The sequence below is a fragment of the Eutrema salsugineum genome, unplaced genomic scaffold (genome assembly GCF_000478725.1).
Source record: "Eutrema salsugineum unplaced genomic scaffold, Eutsalg1_0 scaffold_5, whole genome shotgun sequence".
NCBI lineage: Eukaryota > Viridiplantae > Streptophyta > Magnoliopsida > Brassicales > Brassicaceae > Eutrema > Eutrema salsugineum.
Window position 1 is genome coordinate 9985036 of NW_006256612.1, and position 25573 is coordinate 10010608.

Below are 25573 nucleotides of genomic sequence, written 5' to 3' on the forward strand. Positions count from 1 at the left end.
TATTATATTCTATTTACAAATCTACAAAAGGACAAGCCAAATTAATTATGGAGTATATATTATATAGAAAGAGGGGTTGGTGGAAGTAGAATGATTTGAAACTATACGCCTTTAGAAAAAAAATCCTAAAAATTAAGACAAAACTTTGGAATAACACCTACAATCATTTTACTTACCTACAATCATTTTACTCTGTCAAATATAATCTAAATAATTCTTGATGAAGACATACATTCTCTAGATAATGTATATAACGATTATCTCTTTTAGTACAGTTATGTTTCAATGTAATATAGTTCTAGAAGAAAAGGGTACAAGAAGTTCTTAGTATATGGTACATATATCTGCGTATGTAATAATTTGTGTCAGAGTAATTTTGTATAATTTTGTATAATGTCTTTGTAATTACTCTTTTAAAGTAATAGAAATGTTTTTAGCCGAAAAAAAAAAAAGAAAAGGGTACAAGAATGTGTATATGTGGACAAGACAATATATGTTTCGTCTTGTGTTAAGTGTCAAGTTTACTTATCTTCTCCATCCACGACAGATGTTTAGATTCGGACACTTTTTCTGAAACGACGACACATACGACCACTTTTTGTGTATGTATGATAGCAATTATTCATGCACAGATATGTCTTCAAAGATATCTAAAATATATGTTACTAGCTAGGTGACATCAGATCAAACTAGTTCCATAACAAGACATAGGTCAGAAAAATCTACTAACAATAACACCAGAAGACTCTCTAAACAAGCAGCTTCACTAAACACATACGTTACCTAAACCACAATAACCAATGTTTCTTCCTGAATTAACATCACCTAATGCTCATGAGTCATGGATCAACCTGAAACAGGAATAGTACCCACTTCTGCCTTATCGGTCACTTCTTCCAGTCCCTTAGTTACTCTCTGATCATCATCTTCAGCCTCTTTCTCAATCAATTTTGCGTCTTTTGCTAACTCTCGCTCTTGTACTGCATTTGGCTCTTTCACTGACTTTTGCTCTTCCTCATCAGCTTTCGGTTCTGAATTTGGCTCTCTCATTGACGTGTGCTTTTCTCCACAGGTTTTGGGTTCGGCAGTTGGCTCTTTTGCTACTTTGTGCTCTTCTTTATCAGTTTTGGGTTCTGCAATTGGCTCTTTTGCTACCTCCTGTTCTTCACCATCAGTTTCTGGTTCTGCATTTGGCTTGTTTGTAGACTTTAGTTCTTCTCCATCAGTTTTGGTTTCTGCGTTTGGATCTTCAGGCAGTTCTTGGTGATCTCTCTTACATTCAGGCTCTGCATTTGATTCTTTCACGACTTTCAGACTGTCTTCATCCTTGGTTTGAGGTTCTTCCTTTTCATCACAATCTTTTTCACTTTCCTGGTGCATAGCTCGAGTCACCTTCTGCGTTTTCTGAGCCCTCCCTTTTGTTCTGCCACGTTCAGCATTCGACTCTTTTGAGGATTTAAGATTTTTCTCTCCTCTGTTTTCTGGTTCATTTCTTACGGCCTTCACCGCACCTTTGGTTCTTTTCGCTTGCTTAGTTGAGTTTGTTACAGAGTCCTTCATTGCTAGCATAGAGGATCTATATCCATAAATGTGAGCAAATTAATTCAAGTAACAAACCTTTATATACCAATAACTAGAACTATGGTAACTTTCACACCTGTCGTCTGGAGAACTGCTCAGTTCCACATTCATAACCACATTTTTGCGCTTCTTCGCTTTCTGCCTTCGTAGTCTGCATATAAAAGCAAAAATCAGGCTAAAGGGATGCCAAGCTAAAGCCAATTTAAAGGGTGATACAGAACCATGAACGTTTCACTTACATGTCAGATAAAGGAATAGAATCAGGCAGATCAATCTCATTATCCTGCTTAAGATTTTTGGGGAAATCAAACACATGTCACTTACATTTTTTGTAAACGATCAAAAATGGTGGATGAATAAAGAGGGGCACAATGAAAGTAAATTTTCACCTCACTGGCTGAAGAATTATCCTGGAGTATCTCCCAACGTTCTTTTTTCAGATTAAGCGTTTCAGAATCCCCATCAGAATAAGATACCTGCAACGAGACCAGCAGCAAGAAAACTTACTATAAATTAATTGTGACACGAAGAGAGAATTTTCAAATAGCAGTAAGAGAAGTTAACTCACCTTATGCGTCTTCTTACGTTTATCATAGGACTCTATGACGCCTTCATAAAACCTGTGTAAATATAAATGGTAAGATTGCTCATAACAGTATCAAAAACTGAAGCTAGCATGTCCCAATGCACACTTACTTCCTGTCGAGTGGCCACCAGACGTTAACTCTCTTACCAACCAATTCTTCACCAAACTCACTCTTACTGGACTCCTGAAAAGAGGAAAATAGACCAGATGAAAACACGTTACAGATCAATGCTTCATACAATGGACAGAGAAGGGAACAAATTCCCACCACTTCCTCTCCATCTGTCCGTTTCCTCTTGGAATTGCTCTTGGGAGTTTGTTCAGATTCTTTGGCCAAAGGCGTAGTTGCATTAGAATTCTTCTTCTGCAATTTTTTTCCAATAATAAATTCAATGTAAAAGGAAGTTCTAGATTTATTTTGAAAAGAGAAATCATGGTTTATCAAATTTGCTACCTTGCTCTTTGATAATTGGGGAATAGGCATATCCTTGCTTGCACCTTCTGAATTCTTTTTCTTAGCATCTGAGTGGATTAGCTTTTTTTCACTGGTCTTTACCCTTTTAGTTTCTGCAAGTGGCTTCTTTGCAGATGTTTTCGCTAAACCGGTCTGTGCTCTCTCCTTTTTACTTGACTTGGCAGTCTTAATGCTATCTTCAGGTTTTTCAAGGTTAGATTCCATGAAATCTTCTTCTTCGGGATAACTTTTCTTCACATTCTGTTTCTTTGATTTTGGTGTAGTTAAAGAACCTACATCAAGATTTTTCTCCTCAATCTTACTCCGGCTTCGTTTACGTGACCCCTTCCCAGCCTTACTAGAGGATGAGAGAGAAATAACAACGGACTGATTCGTTTGACCAACTTTACTAGGCAAAGATGCTTTCTTGGCAGCCAGCTTTCCAAGTGATGAATCCCCAACCTCTTTTTCATGAACCTTCTTGCTTGACGACGTCTTAAATGAATACCCTTCCTCAGGATTCATCAGAGAATTGGGTTTCCGCCCTCTCCTTCTTGTAGACCCTGATTCGGTCTCTGCATCTGTACTTTCAGACTGCCCTTGCTTCAAAAGTTGTTTCAAATCGTTTCCATTTCCTACTTTGTCATCTCCATTAACTAAACGAGTTCCAGCTCTTGCAGTCCTCTTGGATCTATTCCCCTTGCGAGAAAGTCCCAAATCCAATTTTTCCTAAATCAAAAGATTATGAAGATATTGGTTAATCAACAAACAATAACACTTATATTGAAAAAAAAAAACTACTAAATAAAGTACCAGCAACGAATCACTTGGAACTACTTTTTCTTCAGATATCTTTTCATCTGCCTGAAAAACGGAAAAAGATATAAAATACTGGTAGATGCAAGTTCAAGTTTCAACCACACAACTACAACTGTATAACGTAACAAACTAAGAGCTCAACGCATCAAGAATACCTCAATTTCTTTGGTGTTCACAACGATGTGTGCTTCAGTAGTGGCAGCTTCGCTCTGGCATATTGAAAAAACTACTGGAGAATACATGTCCAAGCTGGTCCCTGTGGACTTCAAAGCTTCCATGATGCACGGTTGAAGCTTACAGGCGCAACTACTAAGAACCTTCTCCACAAGCTCCGAAGCCATTGGTGAGACATCCTACGCCATGGGGACCAGAAAAATCATATCTCAAATCTGTTGAAAAGCTTGGAGACTTTAATCTGAATTGGGTAAAACTTACCAGACTTTCTTTTTTGACACTAGTCAAGAGAATGTCGAGCAAATCCATGGATACTTCTTCACTTTCATCTATAACTGTGATCATTATCGTTTCCATTGAAAGAAGCACCGATTTTGGATGATCCCGGCTTAATAGATGCACAAAAGAAAAGCCATCAGCGTTATATAAAGCACACAAGATATAATTGAGCACTGTTAACTCAGTTTCTATTTCTACCTTATGATTTTCAAGAACTGCCGAAACATCTCTAGAATAAGGTCATCGCACTCCAAGTCCAACATCACCAAGGATGATCTGACCTTAGAAACAGTATCAAGCACGGCCTCGGCCTTCCTATAACTGCGAGAGGAAGCATCAGCTAGTTTTCCAAAGGCTTCAATTGTCACCTCGAAGATCTCCTGTAAGACAAAGAAGCAAAGTAAATGCCTTGTGAGAGGAAATTTGAAGAAAGCATTACAAAAAAAAAGATATAAGTGACAGTGGAATTGTGGAATAATGGTATATCAACCTTCATTTGGTCATCGTCATATGGTGCCTCTGGTGCAGTTATCCTCATAATCTCAGTCAAGCACGAGACAACGAAAACCCTAACATCAGAATCAGGGTTTCTTAAGAGTTCAGCAGACACCAAAGCCTTCATCGATGGAATCAGGGCATTTTTCACTGCTGTGATAGGATCTTGCTCGACAGTGGAGAGGAGAGACTCGATTTCCTGCACAGAGAAGCATCAAAATCAGATGGTTGAACATCATAAAACCGCAGAGAGAAGTTTCATCTAGGGATTTAAAAGCAACAGAACCCTAAAAGTTTTCACCTTTTCGACAGAAACCAGTTCGATATCTCAGGAACAACTGACAAATCGGCCCTCTACAAGGCATTTTGCATCAAACATTGAACCAAAAAAACAAAGCAAAAGAACTAACTTTTTCCGTATCGGCAAGAAAAGTGAAACCCTAGTCCTTCATCTAAACCAATACCAGTAGAGGGAAATTTCACAAAACGCACTAACAGCAAGAAAAACCAATTTGTGTGAAAAAAAATGTTACAAAATCAGACAATATTGTCGAGAGAGCAAGAAGGATTCGTACATCGAGAAGACTGAGAATCGCATCAGTAGAGGAATGAGGATTGAGGAGATTATTTCCAGCCTCGAGGAGTGCTTTCGAAAGTTCGGTCGCTCCGACAAGAGGACCCATTGTTTTGTTCTTAGAGAAGAATATCTGAAGATTCAAAACCCTAGAAAACCAATAAACATTCTCCGAACGAAAAAATAAAAATAAACCCCTGTCCTCGCCGCCTCAATCCAAATGGTTTATAGCAAGAGAAGACAAAAAAAAAAAAAAGACAACTTTTACAAGTCTGATGCGCTTTTTATATAAAGCAGCGATGTTGAACATGCAAGAACTGCTCTTACTTGTGTATACCACCGGTTCAAAGAGAAAATAATAATCAACTCTTATAAAGAACAAAAAAACGTTGGTCCTTAAACTCAATTAAGTCAAAAGTGTTGAGGAAAAAAACAAAAATCAATCATGTGGAGACAAATGTGTTTTATCGGTTGATAATAAGTAATCAAGTGTTTTTCCTTTAATTCGTAATTTAGCATCTCTACAAATTACAATTAAATATTGCTCGATACCAGAACTGTTAATCGGTGGCTTGGTGCTAAGCTCGGGTTCGTCTCTTTCCCGCCCTTCTCCTGGAGTATTTCACTTCGAAACAATTGAAATTTTCAGGTTTTTATGTTCGTGTAAAAACTAAAAACCAAAGGTTCTTCTTAAAAGTTAGAGTAACACAGCTAGAAAAGGTGAAAATAAAAACAAATTATGTGAAAATAAAATGAATCATTTACTTGGATGTACTTAATGCATACAAAATTCCTTGACGCAAAACAAAAAACAACAAAAATCCTGTTGATTAATCAAAAAAAGAAATCGAGTTTGTGAAACGTCAACTCTGTAGGAAAATACAAATTCTATAATAAGAGTGGACATAAATAAAGATGTTGAGTTCACTTATACATCTTTAACGCCAATATAAGCTCTTGCTAAGCTAAGAGAACTTTGCTACCGTATATAACATACCATACGTAATCTGCCGTTCACGTTTTCATCTACTTTTAAATGGTAAATCTCAAACATTAATTTTGTGAAAGTAAAAAACTGGGCAACGATATTCTCAAGCAAGCAAATTTGGCCTTGGAAGAGTAGAGCCTACATAACAGCAAAACTTGATCATGTTCCAAACAAATCTCGAGAGCTGTCTGCTAAATATTAAATATCAAAACCAAGAGAAAACAGCATTGTGATGGAAAAACATCTGAAATTCGAGACTTAGTTAGATTCAATGTGCTTCTTGACGATATTGAGTGCAGTTGTCTCCTCACCGTAGTCCTGAAAGAGCAAGCAAAAACACACAGAACTCATTTCAACTAACTGACCAGAGACAGAAAAAAGCTAATTACTTTTATGAATTAGAGATTCTTCATATGTAAAGTCAATAAATATATACCTTGACTACAAGACAGGAGCATCCAACAACCTTCCTGGCATTGCCCTCAGAGTCGATCTTGCACAGCTGCAACAACATAATAGATTTGTATTTTTCTTTGTTATTAACCAATCATTCGTTCATATATGGAGAGCCGGTAGATTCGGAAAAACGAAGACTTACACCAGCCCATTCGCCGAGGGTCTTGGCACTTGGAACTGTAAGCAAGTTGATGTTGTGATCAGCACAGAGAGCTTTAACAAGCTTGACGTAATCAGGTTGGTTGCAGTCTTCAGCCAAGACACAGAGCTGAGCCGAACGCTTCTCAATAAGCTTAGCGCTTTCATGGAGACCACGAACCACACCACCATGAGCACGAGCCTTCCTAAGAGTCAACTCCAATGCAGTCAACAAGTCCATGTCCTCTGGGATGGCCGCTGGCTCAGCAACGGGAGGAACAACGGGAGCAGCCTCATCACTAAATAAGTAAAGAATATAAAATTCAGACATACAGCAATCGAGCACACACCAAACCACACTCATACCATTTATTAAAACGGATTTCTCAAGCAAATATGACATATGAATTGTGTCCAATCAAGTCCCAGCTACAAAGACCAGTGTTTTAATTCATCCATTTGAAATGAAAATCATAAAACAGGTTATTGAACAAACAAACTATGTCCAACCGCAATTCGAGTACGATAATCTATTGAGCTGAAACAAAACCTTAATCCCTGACAAAAAATGAACCTAAAAGCATAAACTATCATCGGGCAATGATAGAAGCATCAACGATGCAAGAACACATTTCATTATATAGGATGATGCCCCGTAAAACATAGACCGCGCGAATAAGTCGAGCTAAAAAACTAAGAAGCTGGCTAGTTATCACTGATTCCGCAGATTAAAAATGCAGCATAGCCACAACGCAAGAGAAGCTTACCCAGACATGTTGTCTCCTTAAAATGCCTTTAAACGACCCAAAAAAATGTCCTTGTTATCTGCCAATATAAACGAAGCAAATCAGTCTCAAAAACTCTAACAAAGGCAGCAAAAAATCTGGATAGTAAGAAAAAAAGTCCGACAGTCTAATACATAGCAGATTACAATCGTGCGAAACCGGTCAGATCGTACAAAATTCGAGGAGCTGAAAGAGACTAACCTCAGAGACGAAGACGGCTGCAGCGGAAAGGATGAGGAAGAAATTGGGAACAACTTATATGGAGACATAAACCCTAATTTCACCAGAATATTCATTTGATGAATCGTTACGGACCAGGCCACGTATTTGGGCTTTTACCGGCCCAACTAAATGGTCGTCGTTTAATGGCAAGACTAATAATATTGTTGATTTGCTTCCTTGCAGTCTCTTCCTTCTCTTCCAGCTTGTGATAACGACTGAATTTGTTTGTTATTTGTCTTTGATTTTGTGGAATTGCAAAACAAATGAATCTAGAACGCAATTCCTCTAAATGGTCATGTGATGGGTACTGTGGAATCATTTCAAGCTAGCTCTTCCAAACAAGAAAAATTAAGAATGTTTTTTCTATGATCCTTGTCTGAATTATTGTGTGTCCATACTCTGCTTCAAACACCTATTTTGTAATGCAAAAGCTTCAACAATCTCAACAAAACAAAAAAACTCTGCTTTTTAAATTATTATCTTTTTTTTTTTAGTTTTTCATTTTCTTTTCAGCGAGGAGCTGAGGTTTGTAAACACATCCTAATCCATACAAAACACCAGAATATTTAGCCATGGAACCAGTGAAGTGCTTCTCCTTCATCTTCCTGAACACACGCGAAGTAAGCAAACTATCTGACCCGGCCTGGTGCGAAATCCCGACTCGTTTGACAAGAAGCAGCTCGGCTACTTTGCTCAGACCGCCCCAGAGACCGTTGCAGAAATCCATGAGGTATTTGATGTCGTAGACAGTCGGGAAAAACGTCTTGACCAGAAGGAAGAAATCCGATTGATCCTCCGGCAGATCCTTCCCGGTAAGAAGCTTCAGCAAGTATCCGAAATCGTATCCGCAGTGGAACGTAACCCACTGTACCTTATCGTTAAGCACCACCCCTGAGCACATTAGCAGCGCCGCGAATCGTCTTGACTCGATGCCCAAATGGTTGTTTTTCGCGAAATCGATGCCTGATTGACGGAGGAGCTCGATGGAATCCATGGCGAACACGTCCGTTTTTAGGTTGAATTCTCTGAAATTGAATTGCCAGACGCATTGCTTGTTGTTGGTTCCACAGGTCGGGAGGTTTCCTTGCTCGTCCGATAATGTGAGGCCGAGCTGAATCAGGTTTAGCATGTTCACGTTCGTCCTCAGGGATTCGTAGCAGTTGAATTCGTTGCGCTTTGGGTTTTCGTCTGTCGTTACTGTCTTGCACACGATTCCTGGGAATTCTGTGTCCATGGCCACGTACGGGAAATGGTTGATGGCTTGTGAAATCAGAGACATCTCCGCTCCAAGATTCTCGTTCCAGACCTCGCGGATTTCAATCGAATCGTCCTCTTTCGGAACCATCTCTCTCGTCGTCGGTTATAATTATAATGGTGATGATGATGATGATGATGAATCCGAGTCAAGATTTTGCATCCGGATGTGAGAGACAATTGAAGGAAACCTAGAACGGATCTAGAGAAAGATCCGATCCGGTTTTATAAGTATCTGCAACAAGATTCCAATGCCAATAACAATCAATCCACGAAATCTCACACAAAGATTCAACGAAACCAAAAACGCAATTGATAGATGTATGAAATAGAGCGCTCGAGTCGAACCTGGAAATTCAAGGGAATAGATAGATTATTCTGGAGAAGGCGGCGAATCTCCAGGTTAGGGTTTCAGAGGATGTGGTGGTTTATCGAAGAGGATGATGCTGGAAATTGGGAGAAGAAGAAAGAGGTTATTAATCAATTAATAAATCTAATTTTCTCGACTCTGGCAAAATAATAAATCGGTTTTACCTTTTCAGGCTTTTTCTTTTCTCTTCCCCACAAATGTCTTGTTTCCACACCAAAATGAATCCTAATTTCATCTTTATAGTCATTTATTTACTTCTTAGGCCTCTCATTTCTTCTCCAAGAAGAAACCTTACAAAATAAATTCCTTACCATCTGAATATTATTTTATGTTATTATTTATGCTAAATGCCAAAATAATCTTAACCTGCCAAACCCACAAACTTATTTATAATTATCATGTTTGATGAGGGAAAAAAAAAATTTATCATGTTTGACACAAGAAATACATCATGATTTCTTTGTCCACTTAACAGAATTATATTTCTATTCTAATAATATATCTATTAAAATATATGGGAGGGCAAATAAACAAGAAACCTGAAGCAAAAAGTATAAACCAGAGCATAACTAATAAAAGAAGGGGCTAATTAGCTGTTCGAAATCTTTCAAAGAAAAGATTCAGAGGTACAACAAGTCGAAGAGCCAAGTCTTAATACAAGAGTATATGAGCAACTTAATTATTTTACATCATTTAAGCTCCTCAATTCTCACACATAAAAGCTTAACCATTCTTTCTTATTCCTCCTCCATCCTGCAACCAAAGTAGAAGACCATTGGATTCATTAGACCAAACTTGGACCATATCAGAATTAGTGTTCTTCAACTGGTTTCAACAAACGAGATCACGTCCGTGTAATTCATGTCCGTGTAGTATTTGTTAACCAGTTTTTACCCTAAACCTTATAAAGCCTCTTACAAGGTTCTCAGGTTATGGAGTGCAAGTTTAAACCAGCACATAACATATACAAGCTCTCTAGGAGACTTGTGTCAGCTGTCAACACAAGAACATAAAGCGTACCTTCAGGTTCTTTTGCGTTTCACAGTTTTGATGTCGTTCGAAATGAAAGTAATCACTTCCTTCAATGTTGCTTTCCTTCCTACTTTGAAATTCCAAAGTTCTGGGGTAATGTACCTACCACTTCCATTGTACTCATTCAACTCTTCCAGAGCTGTCTTAACTGCGTTATGAACCTCTTCTCCCCACTCTCCTTTAAGCTTCTTCAGCTTCTCATCGTTCTCGTCAACCACTTCCTGCAACCATAACCATCTAAATCAGTTACTGCTAACTCAGAAAACAGTCATACCAACATATGGATAAAAGTTTCAACATTCACAGAATCACAGGTTTCTCCTACATATTTAACTGATACAGTGGCCCAGAAAGGGTAAGACAACCAGACATTTTCAAAGCCATGATGGCGTCAACCTAAACCAATAATTCAGTAAAATTGGATGAGACAGTGGGAAAGAACATACCGTTGCTTTGTACCCGGTTCCTTCATGTTTGAACGGCTGCCAGGAAATATCGTTGACGTTCTTCTGCCATGTAGAGCAAAGGGTGGCAGCTTCAATTGAAGCTTCATCTGCAGAATATCTTTGCTTGCAAACATTCAAGAAGGGTATCTCATCGAGTTCTCCCATCCTTTTAACCCCGATATCAGTATTGGCACCCAACAATCCTGTCAAACCCTGAAGAAAAGAGCTTTCAGACCTTAAACAACTTAGGCAACAATTAAATCACTCGCAGATTGGTCCAAATTTTGCTTGTTTGTACAGGCCATAACGTTATCTATAGACAAGATAATGTCTGTGAATTTTACATCAGTCAATTAATCATAATGGAATCAGATGAGAAGTCATTCCCTTGACTTAGTCCTAATCAAACAAGTTTATTATCCAACCAATTACTCCAACTTGCAGGTTCAATTGTGAGCTGAATATATCCAATAAACTATAGCATCAGTCAATTAATCGTAATGTATTTCCTCATCAAACAAGTGTATTAACCAACCAGGTAATTCAACTTGCAGGTTCAATTGCGAGCTGAAAATATCCAATAAATGATAAAGTTTGACCATGTCTCTGGCATTTCAGACGCGATAAAAACAAATTATTCAGGAATATTTTGTTATAAAATGCTACGTAATGGTAAAATGCAAGTGTATCAGTACCCAAAAACACTAAAGCATTAGAAAATTATTTACCGCAATTAATTTTTTCCGCGCTGCTTGTATCTCCAAATTGCTTTGACGTTCTTTTGTCATCAGGTCTGAGTTCATCTGCTCCAGATCTTCTAACTCGGACTTCTTTTCCTCCAGCTCATCTGTCATCTCCTTCATTTTCAGCTTGACCGCCTCATCATCATCATCCCCCAAATGCTTCATCACTTGTAATTTTCCTTTCAGCTCTTGAATCTCCATTTCTAATGTCTGTTTGGTGTCTAGCTGCGTCTCAAGCTGAAGGATCTTGTTCAAAGCCTCTTCTTTTTGTCTCTGGAGTTGAAGAAAGAGAGAATTTCAAACTCGAGACACAAATGTTGGAAGCCTTTTTTCCCTATTATGAGTTTAACTTGTTATACAGTTTCAGTTGTGTACTATGAAATATACCTTATGCTCTTCTACAAGTCTCAAAACGCTCTCGTCAGCAATTTTCTGCTCGCGGGAGGCTAACTGGAGGGAGATGTTCATAGCATCACTCTGCCAAACCAAGAAGATATAAAGTGATTATTGTAACTCGGAAAACATAAATGCACACATACGCACAGACTGATTCTTTCCTATGTATGATACTGACTGAGGACGGATATTACCTTTTTCTTTTCTTCATCAAGCTTTTGTCTCTCCTGTTCAGTTAGTGCTTCCTCTTTGTCCAACTGTTTGGACCAAGTCTGCAGTTGTACCATCTTAGACTCCAGTAAATCACTTAGCCTCTCTTTATCTGCTAGGATCCTCTGGATCTTGAGAAGCGACATCCGCTGCATCTTCTTTGTTTCTGAGGAGATAAAAGAAAAGAGACAATAGTCAGATACCCTAACACATGCTACACGAATCATAAACATATTAGTGTTTAGTAAAAACCGTCTGCATAAGCTTCATGCAAGGTTTTCTTCTCGTCTAGGACTCTCTGCAGTGACATCGCCGTCTTGTTGTAACTGTATTGAACCTTGTTCAGATCTTCGTTTGTCATAGCAATTATATCCGAAAGTTCGTCCAGAACACTGTTTCTATCCTGAGCTTTTTCTTGAGAAATATCTGAAATCGTTCTTAGCGTTCCCTCCTTGGAGAGGTACTCACCAATTGGCCCTTCAGAGTTATAGTCTTCGGCACGTGCACACCAACCATAGGCCTTGGACTCAGAATCTCCTCTCTTCTCCGTCCACTCCTTTTTGCTGCAACCTTTGTTCTCAAACTCCTCCTCAAGCTCTGTTGCACTCGCAAACCCACTCCAGTCGCTGTTAAACTTAGCAATAACCCCAACGGCTGAATCTTGTTCGACCCAAAAGGCATTCACCTCAATAGGATTAAATCTAGAAAGCTCCTTCAACCAATAAGCTGAATCAAGTAGAGCTTCCTTGTCATCAGTTTCTTTCAAAGGATTAATGACAATCCCCATCCATGGCCAGACATAAATGTCACCCGGTTTCGCTTCTGACTCGTCCAACTGAGGAACTGGAGGGCGTGGAACAGGTTCTGCATCACCAGCAAGCTCGTTCTCTAAGTACTTTGCCAAGGCGAGATGATTAGCCTTCTGTTTAGCACTTCTGTTTGCAGATCCTTTGGAAACCCCTGAAGCATGGGCAATCAACTCCTTATACTTGTAATCCTGTTTTTTTTTGCCTGAACAAAAAGGGCATCTCAGATTTCCGTTCACTTTAACCTTGTATTTCCCAGTCTGCAACATCAGGTACGGTATTTCAGAATAATCGTCGATCTCTGACTCGCTTATCTCGGACTCTTCATCCGATGAAATACCCATCGTAGCTGCTTTACCTGGAACACAATCGAAACATTTCTTGAGACAGGAGCTTTACAAGTAAAACAGTTGAAATAAAGCAATCAAGAGGATGATTCATTCACCAAAACGCTAAAGAAAATCGAGATACTTCAGACTTAAAACGCGTATGTCACATCGGAAAGCAAAAACTTCACCGGATAGTTCATGCAGCAAAGTTTGCTGATCAATTGGAAGATGAAGTCATGGGCACTTTCTAAAAGAGACTCAGTTTCTAGCAAACTGCGTCGATAATAACGAAATCCCAGAAGAAAGAGAAACCCTAGGCAAGAACTGAGCTTAACACCTCCCCAAAAAGATATAAACATAGGATGGAGCAAAAGAGAAGAAATTGATACAGCATTTAGAAAATCGATTACGGTATTAATGCATGCATGATAAGGAACCGAACGAAATCCAGATATTCTACAGACCAAGTGAGTAAAGCGTTAAATAAAGCACGAGATGCCCAGAAGAAATATGATGCGAGAAATCATTTGGGAGATTTTCACTATGGAGAAGAGAGAGTAGGAGAAACCTTGAGCTTTAGGTGAGACGGGGCAGAAACGAAAACACGCCGATGAAGCGACGACTGATGAAGAGAGGAGAAGAGTAAAGAGTGAGGACTGATGATGATTCCGACGAACCCCTTTCTAAGCAAATGCGCCAATAGGAAACGCTATGGGCCTACGCGGACCAGCAAAATAAACCAATAACTAAAACAATTATGAAAAAAATACTCCGTAAGAAAAAAATTAGTTAGGACGTAATATTATTTATAATCATGTCACGCCCTTTAAAGCGCCAACTCGGCCATCTTGACTAATATTTGACGATACATGTCTGAAATATCAAACTTGTCTTTGTTTTGTTGTTTGTGAGTATAGTTAGAGTTCGATTTTCAATTTGTTATTGACATTTTTCTAACGACATTATGAATTTGATTTTTTAGCAAAAAAAAAAAAGAATTTGATCCGTCTTAATTCAATTCAAATCTATTTACGTTGGTTTTCATAAGGTTTAAAAAAAAACAAAACAAGTTCACCTTTTTGGTCAACAAAAGCCAAAAGATATTGAAACCCGGTTTTGAAAATTAATGTTACATTCGACCAAAAAAAAAATTTAATGTTACATCAGAAACGATAAGAGTTGAACAGTCCGGTGCTTCTCGATAATCTCCACGATGAACAAACAAATGGTAAACGAGTATTTTTTAAGTATTGATTAGAGTAGAAATGTTTCTTCATTTTCGATGAAAGTAACATCGTTTTCACCTAGCCAAGACCTTTATTTTGACATCTCTTGAAATTTTCAGATTGATCATCAAAATGTAGATGACAGAGTTAATCTAACAATTAAGACAAGGAGATTACCACAACTGTGATGATCGGAACCTTTTAATAAAATTTTGAGATTCTATTTGAAAACTAGACAGTGACAATGGTTGGCTGTTTTTTCTCATCCCTTTGAATCGAGCTCGATTAAGTCTAAGTCCCTAAGATGAAGAAGAAAAACTCGAATCTTCTCTCACATTTGTCTAAGTAAACAAAGCAGTAACTAGTAAAAGGGCATTCAAATCGGCAGGATCGGTCGGGTTTGACCCGGTTCTGAACGTGACCTGCGAGATTTCCTCCAAATGAAGAGAAGAAAAGCAGCGATCACAACTCCGACGGCGTCCGCGACGGCGTCTCTCGCGGAGGCACCTGCGGAAGGGAAGACACCAAAGTGATCGGCAGCTTCTTTAGCCGCACCGGCGGCGAGTGAGAACGCAGATCCGATCAAGATGGAGTGACGGCGTAGAAAGGAGTAGCGAGAGAGAGAGGCGAGCGTAGAGAAGAGGAGAGAGATGGAGAAACAGAATATTACATGGTAAAGTTTGTCCGGAGCAAGCCAAGGGTCTTCTCCGCCGTCATGAAATTGCGTGTTCATCACGTGCTTCTGGCTATTCGCGTTACCGGCGGCGACAAGTAGCCGGCGGTAGAACGAGATCGAAGGCGGCGACGACGAATTGATTGTGGGACCGTGACGGTGTCGTTTTTTTGTTGAGGTATTAAGTAATGGGAAATATGGCCTAAAACTATGAACGATGTCGTTTTTCGTGGAGGTCTTATTCCACGTGGATGGGTCATCTGGTCCAAATTAATAGTGTGGGGTGAAAAACACTGGAGCATAGCCCCCCAAATCGTCGTCATTCTTGAATTAATTATTGATTACGCAAAATGGAACCTATTTGCTGCCATTGAAGGGGCACGCAGAAATTCCGTCTGCGTCTCCGAACGAAATCTCTTCTTCTTCTCTCGATCAGATCCGTTTTGCTTCTTTTGATATTGGATCACATCTTTTGGGGAGTCGTAGGTTTGGTTACGAGGAGGAGGAGGAGGAGGAATAATCTTTGATCTGGTGAAAGTTTCGCATCTGATTTATATACGGGGAAAAAACGTCTCTTTGTCGGAATAGCAAGAAAGGAGTGATTTTTACTGATTCGGTGGACACCATGGATGTTCCTAGCTCTTGGGATGCTTTACGGAAACAGGTAATTTTTCTTTAATTTCGAAGCATTTGGATAATTCTTTAGGATCACAATTTGCGTAGCTAGTAGCGTCTGAAATCTGTATTGAAATTGGGTTCTGGAAGCCTGATTATGATATCACTCTTCTGGGTTCTAATGGAATATATTCGTCATTTCTTGTTGGCTGATTCTCAAAGATAATATATATCTTTCTATTGGATCCAACGTTAACGTTAAGATTCATTCCCTTGTGATACTGAAATGGAGATGCTTTGTGTTGAATCCCACAGGCTAGAAAGATTGAAGCTCAGCTTGACGAGCAGATGCATTCATATCGTAGACTTGTTTCGACAAAGGCTTTAACAAAGTCAGACGGTACAGAGAGCGATCTTGAAGCGGGGATTGACTTACTGCTAAGGCAACTGCAACAAGTAAATGCGCAGATGCAAGCGTGGGTATCTTCAGGTGGATCAGAAATGGTCTCACATACTTTAACTCGGCATCAGGAGATCCTTCAAGATCTGACACATGTATTTATCCATTTTCTCACTCAGACCATTTAATAATTCACTTAGCTCTTTAGCTTTGGTTTATTCTATATTTATTAGCAATGGAATGTTATCTTTTCAACCATCAGTTTACAATTTTCTTTTGGACTAGTTTATGACTCAAAAATCAGTCTTGTTCGGCCCTTGTGTATGCATGACTCATTTGAAATGCAGGAGTTTTATCGACACCGCTCCAGTCTTAGAGCAAAGCAAGAGCATGCTTCACTTCTTGAGGATTTTAGGGAATTTGACCGGACTAGGTTAGACTTAGAGGATGGGGATGGGTCTACAGAACAAGCCCTGCTCAAGGAACATGTGGGAATCAACCGCAATACAGCGCAGGTAAATAACACTCTTAACTTTTTTGTGAGACTCAACAGCTGTATCATACATTAAGCCGGGCTTTCTCAAGTTATTTGAACACCCCATGTCTTATGTGAACTGCCTATTATATAAATGGTACAGATGGATGGTGTCATTTCACAAGCTCAGGCAACACTTGGGACACTTATGTTTCAACGTTCAAATTTTGGAGGCATCAACTCAAAGCTTAGCAATGTCACCAGCCGTCTACCCACGGTACAAAGAGCTTTCTTTTCTCGTCTTTACAAACTTTTTTGGTCTTTGCCTTCTTTCTGCTCGGGTATGCTCCATGTTATCGGTATCATCCCTAAACCTCACTCTGCAATTTTATGGTTGAAACCACTGCAGGTGAACACTATTCTGTCAGCAATAAAGAGGAAAAAGTCTATGGATACGATCATTCTCTCACTGGTTGCGGCTGTATGCACATTTCTCATATTTATCTACTGGTTAACCAAGTAAAATTTGCCCATTTCTTTCAATTGATCTCTCTGTTGGGCCACGTCTGGTTTGGTTTACCCATGATGTCAATTTGTTCTGTGATCATCGGTGTTCTAGTAAAGAATCTAAAGATCGAAAAAAAACATAAAATATTTTGTGTACAGCTAGTTTATCATCGGTATCATCGGTATCATCGGTGTTATCATTGCAGTTTAGATGAGCTTATTCACCATCTGTTCCTCTCATCTTTTACTGGAGTTTTTAGCTGTTCTGTTGTGACATTGATAAGTATACAAGAATTTCGCACAAAAAGAAGAGAAGTTTACAAAAATTTGAGAATAAATGGCTTTAATAAAATCTTAATCATAAATAATTATGTATCCACTTAATACATATTTGAAAGCTAATATTCAAATTCACTGGTTGCTTAGGAATGTGGTAAGGAGAAGAATTTATTTTTTCTCAACATAAGATTTAACAGTCTCCATCCATCTAATATACTCGGCTTTATCTTTGTTCTTCATGTACTGATGAAAGAACACAGCAAGATCATCACTTATACCTCTTTCCTCCAAAAATTGATAAAGTGAGTCTTGAAGTTCATCTTCCATTTCCCTGTAAACGATCAAAGACCAGGTTTAGTTTCATCATATCAGAAACAAATAAAAGGAATCTTTAAGATTTAAAAAGAGAAGAGCAAGTCACTGTACTCGAATTCTGGTCCAATATAGGCATTTGGTGACCTCTTGCTGCTTTTACGAACAAAGAACTTGGAGATCTGTATAGTATCAGGCCAAGCAGAACACATGATCTCTAACGTCTCACCATCACCACCCTTAGAGATGTTGACAATGAAGGTAATGTGAAGCTGAACATCTTCAGGGTCACTGCTTGTTGATTTTGATGATGGAACTGATCCATCAAACATGGTTGCTTCGATCTTGATATCTTCCTTCTCCCCAAATTTTCTTCTCAAGCTAATCCACTGCTCCCCTGGCCGCTCATCCACCGTGAATGGACCAAACCTGTCCTCAGGCTGCGATTTCGTATGCAAACAAGTAGACAGATCATCAGACAGTGTAGACACAGGAAAGATTTAGACAGGAACCAGTTTTTCTATAGGACCATGCAAGAATATTGATTCAAATAAACAAAGCAGAGTGCGTTTCTTCCGTCATCATCTTAAAATTGGGCTCATAAAGGGCATTTAACCTGAAAGATTCTCAGAACAAAAACTCAATTCAATGGGCAGCAAACATGATTTGATCCGGACTGAGCAGCATTTCACAACACTTTGATTCCATTTCTGAAAAGTCTCAACCTTTCTTAAAAAGAGAGGAGTCGAAACAATAACTAGAATACCTGAAGGGGAGGGGAGTGATCGAGCTCGGACTGAATCTCAGAACGAATTAATCGGAGAATGTTACCCTCAAAAGCTGACTTCCGCATTTCCGACACGTAACTCCCCGAGCTTAAGAATTTGCGGCTCATTGAAAAATTAGGGTTTTGATACGAGTGGACACATATTCTAGGATTTCGTACCGATATCGAAGGCGGTGAACTACAGATCAGTGTCCTTCTCAAATATCTGACGAGACGAGCCATTAACAGAGACGAAGAACAAAGGAGCAGAAGCAAAGATGGAGGCTTTTCCTAGGGTTTATGAGAGAATATGGGATTCTCTTTTGCGGGGTTTAAGGAATTCTTGTAAGCTTATCATCACCGTCCACCTCTAATTGAATCTGATGGTTATAAATTACGTTTGTAACAAACAATTCAACATCGTTTCAGAACAAATTGTAAATTGGTACCAATAGAACTTGATGTAATTAAACATACAATAATGTGTTCCCTCTATCGAAAGTTAATCACATGTAACAAGAATCATATAATGTGTCCTTTTTTAAATGTTTGAAGGATGAAAAAGTGAAATAAAATTGTGCTGATTTTTTTCGTTGAGCCCGACGAATGATCCTGCAAACCAAACCGAAAAAGAGAGTTTATTGAATCAGTCTTTACCGGACGAAAACAGAGGACCTAAAAAAGATTCGAGTTTAAACTGTGTTTTCTGAAAAGATTACTCACTCAAGTAAAAGCTTTGACGCTTTGAAGCTGAGAAATTGAGGGGACTTTTAACGACGTTAAGCTTTTTCAGGCTTGTTTTTCGCGAATCCACTCAACAAAATTGTCGAGAACCAATGGCCATGCAAGCTCAGGATTGTACTCCGTCATTTCCGGGAAACTTATCTGAAAATGTTATACGAACAATCCTAGTTAGTTGATGAAACTGCCAACTTAAGAGAATTAAGAAAACATACCTCATTGCAGAACCGGTAAAAGCCCATCCATTGATCCATATTTATGACTTTGTAGTCATTTTGGATCTGTGTCAAGCAAACAAAAAGAAACAAACATTCAATGGATGATAAGATTACGAGTAAACATTCAGGACATTAGATTGTTTATACCTTTAAATACTCGACAAAGTAGTCAACTTGGGCTCGGAATGTAGATCCCATGACAATATCTAGGAGTTGGCATATAGTCTCTATGTCTATGCTCTTCTGCTTTTCCTCTGCCATTTTTAACAGCAAATACAGGTCATACAAACATAAAAAAAAAAGGTGAAGGAGAAGGGGAAACGCAATAAAATCATGCAGAAGCTGAAATTTATCTTACCGGTTAAGCAATAGCGGAAGGCATAAGCATAGAAATCAGCAAAATTTGATTGCCTCCGGACCTTAAAGAGGCAATATATAAGAAGAAAAGCTTTACATGATTTAGGATGCTTAGAAGATGTCTGATCAACATGCAAATAAAATAAAAAGTATAAAATGAACCTCTTTCTCGAGCTCGGGAAGGGCTTTCTTCAATTTATTGATTGTATCAGCTCTTAAAGCCTTCAGGCCTCTTCTCCACTCCTCCTACAGATGTACAGTGAATTAAGATGAGTATCAAAAGGAGAAAGGATCTCTAGCTCTAATGTATTCTGTAAAATTCCTACGCATATCTTACATTTGTAAAGTAACCTTGTTTCTCAGCTTTCATTTTCCTGTGATGTGAGAGTTTAAAGGTTTGAGAATATGTAATCGTGGTAAAAAATATATATAAAGAGAGATATATAGAGAAAATTTTGATGGATAATAATTACCAAGCAAGCATCAAGATTCTGATATCAGTATGAGACACTTCCAAATTGGAGCATAGTTCCTCTATTCCTTCAGGGCTGTTCACGTAATACCAAAACAAAATATTAGAAGCTGCGTTCTCAAACAATAATGTTATGGCGGGAACTGGATATAACAGAAAACAATGATCTAGATTTTAACTTTTACATCCATTTCTCAATGATACTAGCTAGGACGAAACAGAGCTTAAAAAGATAGATGATTCGTGCGACAATGGATACTTACTCAATCAGATTGGAAGATTTATTGGCATACTGATTAAACAAGTGATCTATTCGATCCATCTCTTTAGTCGTCGCCTTACTCGAAGCTGAACAACAGAAACAACAAAATTACACACAAGTCGTACGTTTCTACAAAATCGACGGCGATTAAAATTTTCTGATCACGACGAATATGCAGAAGAATTTAATTCGAAAAGTAAATTCTGAGTTCGATGAAGAAGATGTCAGCTACTGATTTAGATTGTTCAATTATCCAAAATCCACAATTATCCATTTCTTCATTCGTCAACCCAGTTCCCATCACAAGCTAACAAGATTTTAATCCAATTTACAAAGCGGCGGCACCACGAAAACCCGGACCAAGAAAAAAAAAAGAATCAAACTTTGAGCACAATTACATAAACCCTAGACGCAGGAATCGGGAAAGGATGAAGAGGAGAGAGATGTAAAAACCTGAGCGAAAGAGATCCGTGGTGGAAGATGTGATTGAATCAACGTTCGATTGGCCTGATTTCTTCTTCGATGCGGAAGCAGAACGACGCATCTGTACACAGACAGAATCTTACAGAATTAGAGAAAGAGTTGTGGGAAGAAAACGCATTGAAAGAAGAAGGAGATTAAGAGAAAGAGAGTCAAATAAACAAAACCCAGAAAAGGAAGAGAGTAGAGAGAAGCAGAGGCACCACGAAAAGCTTCTAGATGGGGGATAATCTGATAGACGAGGCACCTGATTGGAGAAGAGAGAGACAATTTCTTCCTCTTCACCCTTTTTATATGTATGTTTTTTGTATTTCTCTCGGATTCGGATACTCACAATTAAAATTTAGTTTATAAGTCTATATCTGTAAATAAATATGTTCTAAATTATAGTTAACATTAATCATACATAGTATAAAATCTAGTATTTTTAATAAAAAAATATCAAATCACATAATTAAATTAAATAGTTAATGTTATCACATAAAAATCCAAATCGACTTAATGTTAACTATTTTTTTTATTTTGGTATGAATGTTAACTATTTGTATAGCCGTGAATAATAATGAATTCATATCCGGAATAGTTCTTGTTTCTCAACTCTGAATCTAGATGTAAAATTTCAAGGTATTTCGTCTGCACCACCCTGTCCATCAGAAATGAAAATGTTTACTTCTAAATCCATGATTAGTGATAAACAACATACTTCTAAAATTCGTTGATACTTAATGTGATAGCTCCTTATATTGAGAGTGATTACAATCGTTGAGCATTCATCACCTCCATGGTGCGCAAGAGAACAAAAACTACACTTTCTATTGGTGTTGGTTGCAGGAAATGGATGTGAAAGTCATGTCAATTTGCCAGATCAACCAGCAGAATAGGAGTCTCGCTCCTGAAACCCTGTGCAGTACATGGACCAGATAATATTAAGGTGCTTCCCTCGGTAAGTGTTTGTGTAGTCTAGGTTTAGACGTAATACTCTGTACAGAGCCAAAGGCTGTTTTACTTTCGATGTAAATACCTTTCATTCTCCTACTTGAGCTTCTGTAAGAAAGTGATCTATACTAGTCATGAGACAGATGGTGAGGTAGCGATTTTGAATCAGAGCAAGTCCTTAATTCTCTCTGGATATATCTTTGCCATTATCTTAATACACTCATTTACTGACTGATATAGTGAGAAATCACTAACCAGTGTGAGAGATGATAACCATATATAACTTATTGTTTACATTTACATATACAGCTAATGTTACAGAAAAGAAGATCCTAGAACACAACTTCTGATACATTCCAACATATTCATATAAGAGATGTACATTTTGTTATAGAAGCTACCCTTATGAGCTCCCTAGGTAAAGCTTCTATCAAATGCTAATCCTCCAGGCCAATAAACATGAACAAAACTACACTATTTGGTCATGTTAACGGATTCTAACTGGCAAAGATCATTACACAGGTTCTCCTATTACCGTCATCTACTGAAGCGGTTTTGTCTTCCTTCGACGACCAGAAGCTTCCTCTGTCTGAAGGGTAAGACCCACATTCTTAAGAAACCATAACGCTGCTTCTGCTGCTTGCTCAGATGCGATTTTCTTCTTGTTATGTGGTTCCCCGAAACACTCCAGAACTGTTATACCAGAATCCACTTTGATTTCAACCGTAGCTTTGACTGTAAATCTGAACAAAACAACAAAAAGCCATGTTAGTGCTAAAATATTTCAACCTGAAAAAATGTAAGAGAGAGTGATTGAATTATGTCCACTTACAATTTCATATCGCAAGGGCCATCACACTCATACACTGGTGCTTTCCAATGTCTCACACCACATAATTTATACAACTGTTCTTTGGCTGACACTTTCTGAGTCCCTTCTACAACACATGCGTGAGAATAACAAAACAAAAATGTCAATACAGATGAAACAACTTGCCTTTGTCATAGATAAACCCGAAACCTGAGAGATAATCGAAAACTTTTAGCTTATGATTCAATTAATTTTGAGGAATGCAGAAGCTCGGCTCTCCAAGGAAAGAAACATGTCATTTAATAGTCTCATTCCATAGCAACAGCTTTCAATGCTTAAAAGCCCTAAATTCAATACCTTTGGGGGAAAAAGAAAACTCCTTATAGCTAATTACAAAAATGATGAAAGATGACACAACAAAATAGGTAAAATGTGAAGAAATCAAGCACCTTCAGATATGGGATTTGTTGTATGAGGCACTAAACCTGCTCTTGGTGGTTGGGAGAGTACAAGCTTATTCTCCTGTGCATGCACGATGTTTGACTCGATCTGTAAAGCCTTGCCTTCTTCAACATAATCATTCAGCTTCCTCAGCTTAAGACCATTTTCGCATCTCTGTATCATCATCCTCGGCTTTGGTGGCTGATCCAACAGAAGAAAACAATAGTAACTCAAGTTAGGGTTTTTCCTTCATTATCACATTTCCCACATTGGGTTTAAACTCTTGCGGAAAGAATTACCAACGAAAGCACACCAAAAACTGATTCTTTTTGTCTTGTCCAATTTAGAAGATTTCAGCGCGAAATGAGAAAGACGAGAATATCTATAATCTAATCCGAATTTCTTACCTCAGAGGAAGAGGAGGGAATTGATGATGAGGGGTCTAAAGGAGGAAGATACATCGCTGAGATTGAAGATACAAAATCTTTATTGAATCTAATTTTTAGCTCTTGCCTGCTTCGTCTACCTCCTTTATTTCTTCTGAGCTTCCCTGGAAGCTCGTCTTTTAGTCTGTTTATTTTCCCCTGTACTTCGGATATAACTCTCAACTGTGCCGTTAATTAATTAAGATAATTGGGCTTTTAATTGGAATAGGCCTTTTTCTTTGGTAAATTTACGGCCCACAATATTTGAATGCATTCTATTTGGTACTTCAGAAATGGAAGTTGATTAGCATCCGTGACTAAATTATCTGAAGAAAATAGTTTCGAATAAAAAGAATACTTGTAACAATTAAATTGAAGTCAACGTTTTGAAGGAAGATAGAGTAGTTTGCAGACAATGAAGATAAGCATGAAGTGAATGGGCAAACGCATTCATTTAATTACAACGGTGGCACATAATTCAAAAATTCTAAGCAACTAAAGCTTTTAATACACATCGACAATTTATCCTTCAAATAGTTATGAAATAATGTACCAAAATTTATAAAAACCCTTAACGTCGAAGCTCTGTATCAAAAGAAGAAGAGAACAAAAAGTAAACAGAAAAAGATGATGAAAGCAAAAAATCTTCTTGTGATTGGATTTTTGTTTTCACTACTCCCTTTAATCACTCACACAACAGAGTCCACATCAGATCATGAAGAGAACGCAAACGCCGAAGCAGTAGCCATAAAGGAGCAAACACAAATAAACAGAGGAAGACGCAGTGGTGGCGGTCAGAATCGTGGACGCAGAAACTGCGATCCACTGTACAAATACTTGTTCGGAATCTGTGGCCATTGGACTTTTCCTACAACACCTTCACCGGAAAACCCTTTTCTCCCTTTCCAACCACCGCGTCCAAGACCGCGTCCAAGGCCGTATCCGCCTCCGTTGGTTCCGTCTCCACCACCACCGCGTCCACCATCACGTCCAAGACCGCGTCCAAGGCCGAATCCACCGCCGTTAGTTCCGTCCCCACCACCACCTCCGCCTCCGCCGCTCGTTCCTTCGCCTCCTCCTCCCTCTCCGCCACCGTTTTTCTTGTTCCCTTCGCCACCACCACCAGTGATAGCGTTCCCACCACCGTTGGTTCCGTCTCCTCCGCCGCCGCAACCGGGCTTGGATCCAACGATACAGCCACCGCCGTTATGGTTTCCGCCACCACCACCTCAAAACGATGCGCCGCCGATGTTCTCCCTTCCACCGCCGTTGGATGAGTTTCCACCTATGCCACCAATATCCTGGCTGCCTCCTCCGGATGTTCCCGGCCAATCTTCTCCGGCGGAGGACTTTGATCGGAATCCTCCACAGTTAATGGAATCCCCACCGACGTTTTAACAAATAGCATTTTCTGATGTTCTCTTTTCTTTTTTCCTCTCTCGCGCATGTAATCGATTACTAAACTACGTAGATGTAACGAAGCAAGTTATGATATTCCTCTAAATAATTTCATCTAGTCCTTGAACTTCAAGCGGAAGTCTCGCTGTTTTGAAATCTAGTGGGCCGGAGGTTTGGAGAAAGTGGCCCAAACCCAGTGAATAAGGCTTTTGAGTTTTCTTATTGGTTAAATGTGTAATTTTACTATGGTGGGGTGGGGTCGGGCTGTTATAAACGAGGTAATAAACGAAGAGCTGAGCAGCTGAAGCAACGGCGTGGGATAAGTTTAAGAACAATTCTCGAAGTGGAGACTCCTAAATTCTGATTCAATGCGGTTATTTTCGAGCAGAGCAGAATCGAGGATTTAACGCCACGTATTACATTTATTTACTTCTTCTAACTCAAGCTTGCTTACCTTTTGTATCTTCAAAATTAACTCCTAAACGTATTTCAGCTCTACGTTCCATACTTGCCGTCAGAAGCGTCACTTATTTAACCAGCTCTGATCAAACCGGTTCCATAGACCATGATTTTATATGGTTTAATTTTGGTCCGGTCGTTCCTATAGTTCCGCTGAGCTGTCACTAATGTGGGAATACTAAA

At 38.8% G+C, this 25573-nt stretch overlaps 10 protein-coding genes across 15 annotated transcripts in view; 1 reads left to right on the forward strand and 9 right to left on the reverse strand.

Annotated features, from left to right (window-relative positions):
• Positions 1-639: 639 nt before the first annotated feature.
• LOC18993289 (glutamic acid-rich protein) lies at positions 640-5188 on the reverse strand. Its single transcript, XM_006416798.2, has 14 exons — positions 4964-5188; positions 4384-4587; positions 4092-4273; positions 3876-4002; positions 3596-3793; positions 3435-3485; positions 2622-3350; positions 2436-2531; positions 2278-2351; positions 2150-2201; positions 1971-2057; positions 1821-1864; positions 1658-1732; positions 640-1576 (listed from the first exon to the last, which is right to left on the reverse strand). Exons 1-14 carry the CDS (start codon positions 5069-5071, stop codon positions 847-849), a joined length of 2757 nt encoding a protein of 918 aa, XP_006416861.1. The 5' UTR covers positions 5072-5188; the 3' UTR covers positions 640-846.
• An 804-nt stretch (positions 5189-5992) lies between these two features.
• Positions 5993-7646, reverse strand: LOC18993290 (40S ribosomal protein S12-2). The gene is made up of 5 exons (XM_006416800.2): positions 7531-7646; positions 7312-7369; positions 6549-6843; positions 6387-6452; positions 5993-6268 (listed from the first exon to the last, which is right to left on the reverse strand). The coding sequence occupies exons 2-5, from the start codon at positions 7317-7319 to the stop codon at positions 6209-6211; spliced, it is 429 nt and encodes a 142-aa protein (XP_006416863.1). The 5' UTR covers positions 7320-7369; positions 7531-7646; the 3' UTR covers positions 5993-6208.
• A 345-nt stretch (positions 7647-7991) lies between these two features.
• Positions 7992-9368, reverse strand: LOC18993291 (probable CCR4-associated factor 1 homolog 2). Of its 2 annotated transcripts, XM_024153409.1 has the most exons (3): positions 9340-9360; positions 9154-9251; positions 7992-9040 (listed from the first exon to the last, which is right to left on the reverse strand). In XM_024153409.1, exon 3 carries the CDS (start codon positions 8894-8896, stop codon positions 8042-8044), a length of 855 nt encoding a protein of 284 aa, XP_024009177.1. In that variant the 5' UTR covers positions 8897-9040; positions 9154-9251; positions 9340-9360; the 3' UTR covers positions 7992-8041. The 2 variants fall into 2 exon arrangements, with proteins under 2 accessions (XP_024009177.1, XP_006416864.1); XM_006416801.2 differs by having other exon boundaries at positions 9154-9368.
• Positions 9369-9724: 356 nt separating this feature from the next.
• On the reverse strand, positions 9725-13855 carry LOC18993292 (factor of DNA methylation 1). The gene is made up of 8 exons (XM_006416802.2): positions 13706-13855; positions 12255-13166; positions 11987-12168; positions 11784-11873; positions 11382-11669; positions 10654-10866; positions 10196-10428; positions 9725-9928 (listed from the first exon to the last, which is right to left on the reverse strand). The coding sequence occupies exons 2-7, from the start codon at positions 13150-13152 to the stop codon at positions 10198-10200; spliced, it is 1902 nt and encodes a 633-aa protein (XP_006416865.1). The 5' UTR covers positions 13153-13166; positions 13706-13855; the 3' UTR covers positions 9725-9928; positions 10196-10197.
• A 764-nt stretch (positions 13856-14619) lies between these two features.
• LOC18993293 lies at positions 14620-15358 on the reverse strand. Its single transcript, XM_006416803.2, has one exon. It carries the CDS (start codon positions 15094-15096, stop codon positions 14740-14742), a length of 357 nt encoding a protein of 118 aa, XP_006416866.1. The 5' UTR covers positions 15097-15358; the 3' UTR covers positions 14620-14739.
• LOC18993294 (Golgi SNAP receptor complex member 1-1) lies at positions 15359-17191 on the forward strand. The gene is made up of 5 exons (XM_006416804.2): positions 15359-15700; positions 15967-16206; positions 16399-16566; positions 16690-16803; positions 16936-17191. The coding sequence occupies exons 1-5, from the start codon at positions 15662-15664 to the stop codon at positions 17047-17049; spliced, it is 675 nt and encodes a 224-aa protein (XP_006416867.1). The 5' UTR covers positions 15359-15661; the 3' UTR covers positions 17050-17191.
• Positions 17192-17327: 136 nt separating this feature from the next.
• On the reverse strand, positions 17328-18688 carry LOC18993295 (uncharacterized protein At2g39795, mitochondrial). Its single transcript, XM_006416805.2, has 3 exons — positions 18391-18688; positions 17739-18064; positions 17328-17643 (listed from the first exon to the last, which is right to left on the reverse strand). Exons 1-3 carry the CDS (start codon positions 18631-18633, stop codon positions 17481-17483), a joined length of 732 nt encoding a protein of 243 aa, XP_006416868.1. The 5' UTR covers positions 18634-18688; the 3' UTR covers positions 17328-17480.
• A 125-nt stretch (positions 18689-18813) lies between these two features.
• On the reverse strand, positions 18814-21226 carry LOC18993296 (DCN1-like protein 4). Of its 4 annotated transcripts, none has more exons than XM_006416809.2 (11): positions 21124-21226; positions 20894-20984; positions 20442-20526; positions 20180-20254; positions 20044-20080; positions 19869-19952; positions 19708-19768; positions 19497-19603; positions 19347-19412; positions 19114-19275; positions 18814-19002 (listed from the first exon to the last, which is right to left on the reverse strand). In XM_006416809.2, the coding sequence occupies exons 2-10, from the start codon at positions 20982-20984 to the stop codon at positions 19180-19182; spliced, it is 702 nt and encodes a 233-aa protein (XP_006416872.1). In that variant the 5' UTR covers positions 21124-21226; the 3' UTR covers positions 18814-19002; positions 19114-19179. The 4 variants fall into 4 exon arrangements, with proteins under 4 accessions (XP_006416872.1, XP_006416871.1, XP_006416870.1 ...); XM_006416808.2 differs by having other exon boundaries at positions 21127-21190; XM_006416807.2 differs by having other exon boundaries at positions 21088-21188.
• An 853-nt stretch (positions 21227-22079) lies between these two features.
• Positions 22080-23689, reverse strand: LOC18993298 (ribonuclease 3-like protein 1). Of its 2 annotated transcripts, none has more exons than XM_024152810.1 (4): positions 23516-23689; positions 23117-23309; positions 22689-22791; positions 22080-22599 (listed from the first exon to the last, which is right to left on the reverse strand). In XM_024152810.1, exons 1-4 carry the CDS (start codon positions 23567-23569, stop codon positions 22398-22400), a joined length of 552 nt encoding a protein of 183 aa, XP_024008578.1. In that variant the 5' UTR covers positions 23570-23689; the 3' UTR covers positions 22080-22397. The 2 variants fall into 2 exon arrangements, with proteins under 2 accessions (XP_024008578.1, XP_006416874.2); XM_006416811.2 differs by having other exon boundaries at positions 22135-22599; positions 22689-22794.
• Positions 23690-24114: 425 nt separating this feature from the next.
• Positions 24115-25573, reverse strand: part of LOC112084033 (glycine-rich cell wall structural protein) — a 2742-nt gene continuing 1283 nt past the window's right edge. Inside the window, 1 exon segment of the mRNA XM_024152293.1 lies at positions 24115-24761. Coding sequence (XP_024008061.1) covers positions 24328-24761 — 434 coding nt within the window. The 3' untranslated portion in view covers positions 24115-24327.

Coding starts and splice junctions, on each gene's coding strand:
- LOC18993294 (XM_006416804.2), top strand. CDS start 15,662: ATGGATGTTCCTAGCTCTTGGGATGCTTTACGGAAACAG. Junction 16,207..16,398: donor TCCTTCAAGATCTGACACAT/GTATTTATCCAT, acceptor TTTGAAATGCAG/GAGTTTTATCGACACCGCTC. Junction 16,804..16,935: donor TCACCAGCCGTCTACCCACG/GTACAAAGAGCT, acceptor AAACCACTGCAG/GTGAACACTATTCTGTCAGC.
- LOC18993289 (XM_006416798.2), bottom strand. CDS start 5,071: ATGGGTCCTCTTGTCGGAGCGACCGAACTTTCGAAAGCACTCCTCGAG. Junction 4,274..4,383: donor ATGACGATGACCAAATGAAG/GTTGATATACCA, acceptor TTTGTCTTACAG/GAGATCTTCGAGGTGACAAT. Junction 2,352..2,435: donor GGACAGATGGAGAGGAAGTG/GTGGGAATTTGT, acceptor TCCTCTTTTCAG/GAGTCCAGTAAGAGTGAGTT.
- LOC18993298 (XM_006416811.2), bottom strand. CDS start 23,569: ATGTATCTTCCTCCTTTAGACCCCTCATCATCAATTCCCTCCTCTTCC. Junction 22,795..23,116: donor AACAAATCCCATATCTGAAG/GTGCTTGATTTC, acceptor CATGTGTTGTAG/AAGGGACTCAGAAAGTGTCA. Junction 22,600..22,688: donor GGCCCTTGCGATATGAAATT/GTAAGTGGACAT, acceptor TGTTTTGTTCAG/ATTTACAGTCAAAGCTACGG.
- LOC18993295 (XM_006416805.2), bottom strand. CDS start 18,633: ATGGCTCGTCTCGTCAGATATTTGAGAAGGACACTGATCTGTAGTTCA. Junction 18,065..18,390: donor ATCACTCCCCTCCCCTTCAG/GTATTCTAGTTA, acceptor ACGAAATCGCAG/CCTGAGGACAGGTTTGGTCC. Junction 17,644..17,738: donor TATATTGGACCAGAATTCGA/GTACAGTGACTT, acceptor GATCGTTTACAG/GGAAATGGAAGATGAACTTC.
- LOC18993296 (XM_006416809.2), bottom strand. CDS start 20,984: ATGCGTCGTTCTGCTTCCGCATCGAAGAAGAAATCAGGCCAATCGAAC. Junction 20,081..20,179: donor AGAATCTTGATGCTTGCTTG/GTAATTATTATC, acceptor CTCACATCACAG/GAAAATGAAAGCTGAGAAAC. Junction 19,276..19,346: donor TTTACCGGTTCTGCAATGAG/GTATGTTTTCTT, acceptor TAACATTTTCAG/ATAAGTTTCCCGGAAATGAC.
- LOC18993291 (XM_006416801.2), bottom strand. CDS start 8,896: ATGGTTCCGAAAGAGGACGATTCGATTGAAATCCGCGAGGTCTGGAAC.
- LOC18993293 (XM_006416803.2), bottom strand. CDS start 15,096: ATGAACACGCAATTTCATGACGGCGGAGAAGACCCTTGGCTTGCTCCG.
- LOC18993292 (XM_006416802.2), bottom strand. CDS start 13,152: ATGGGTATTTCATCGGATGAAGAGTCCGAGATAAGCGAGTCAGAGATC. Junction 11,670..11,783: donor GACTTGTAGAAGAGCATAAG/GTATATTTCATA, acceptor CTTCAACTCCAG/AGACAAAAAGAAGAGGCTTT. Junction 10,867..11,381: donor CGCGGAAAAAATTAATTGCG/GTAAATAATTTT, acceptor TCTTTTCTTCAG/GGTTTGACAGGATTGTTGGG.
- LOC18993290 (XM_006416800.2), bottom strand. Junction 6,453..6,548: donor CCCTCGGCGAATGGGCTGGT/GTAAGTCTTCGT, acceptor ATGTTGTTGCAG/CTGTGCAAGATCGACTCTGA. Junction 6,269..6,386: donor GCTCCTGTCTTGTAGTCAAG/GTATATATTTAT, acceptor TTGCTCTTTCAG/GACTACGGTGAGGAGACAAC.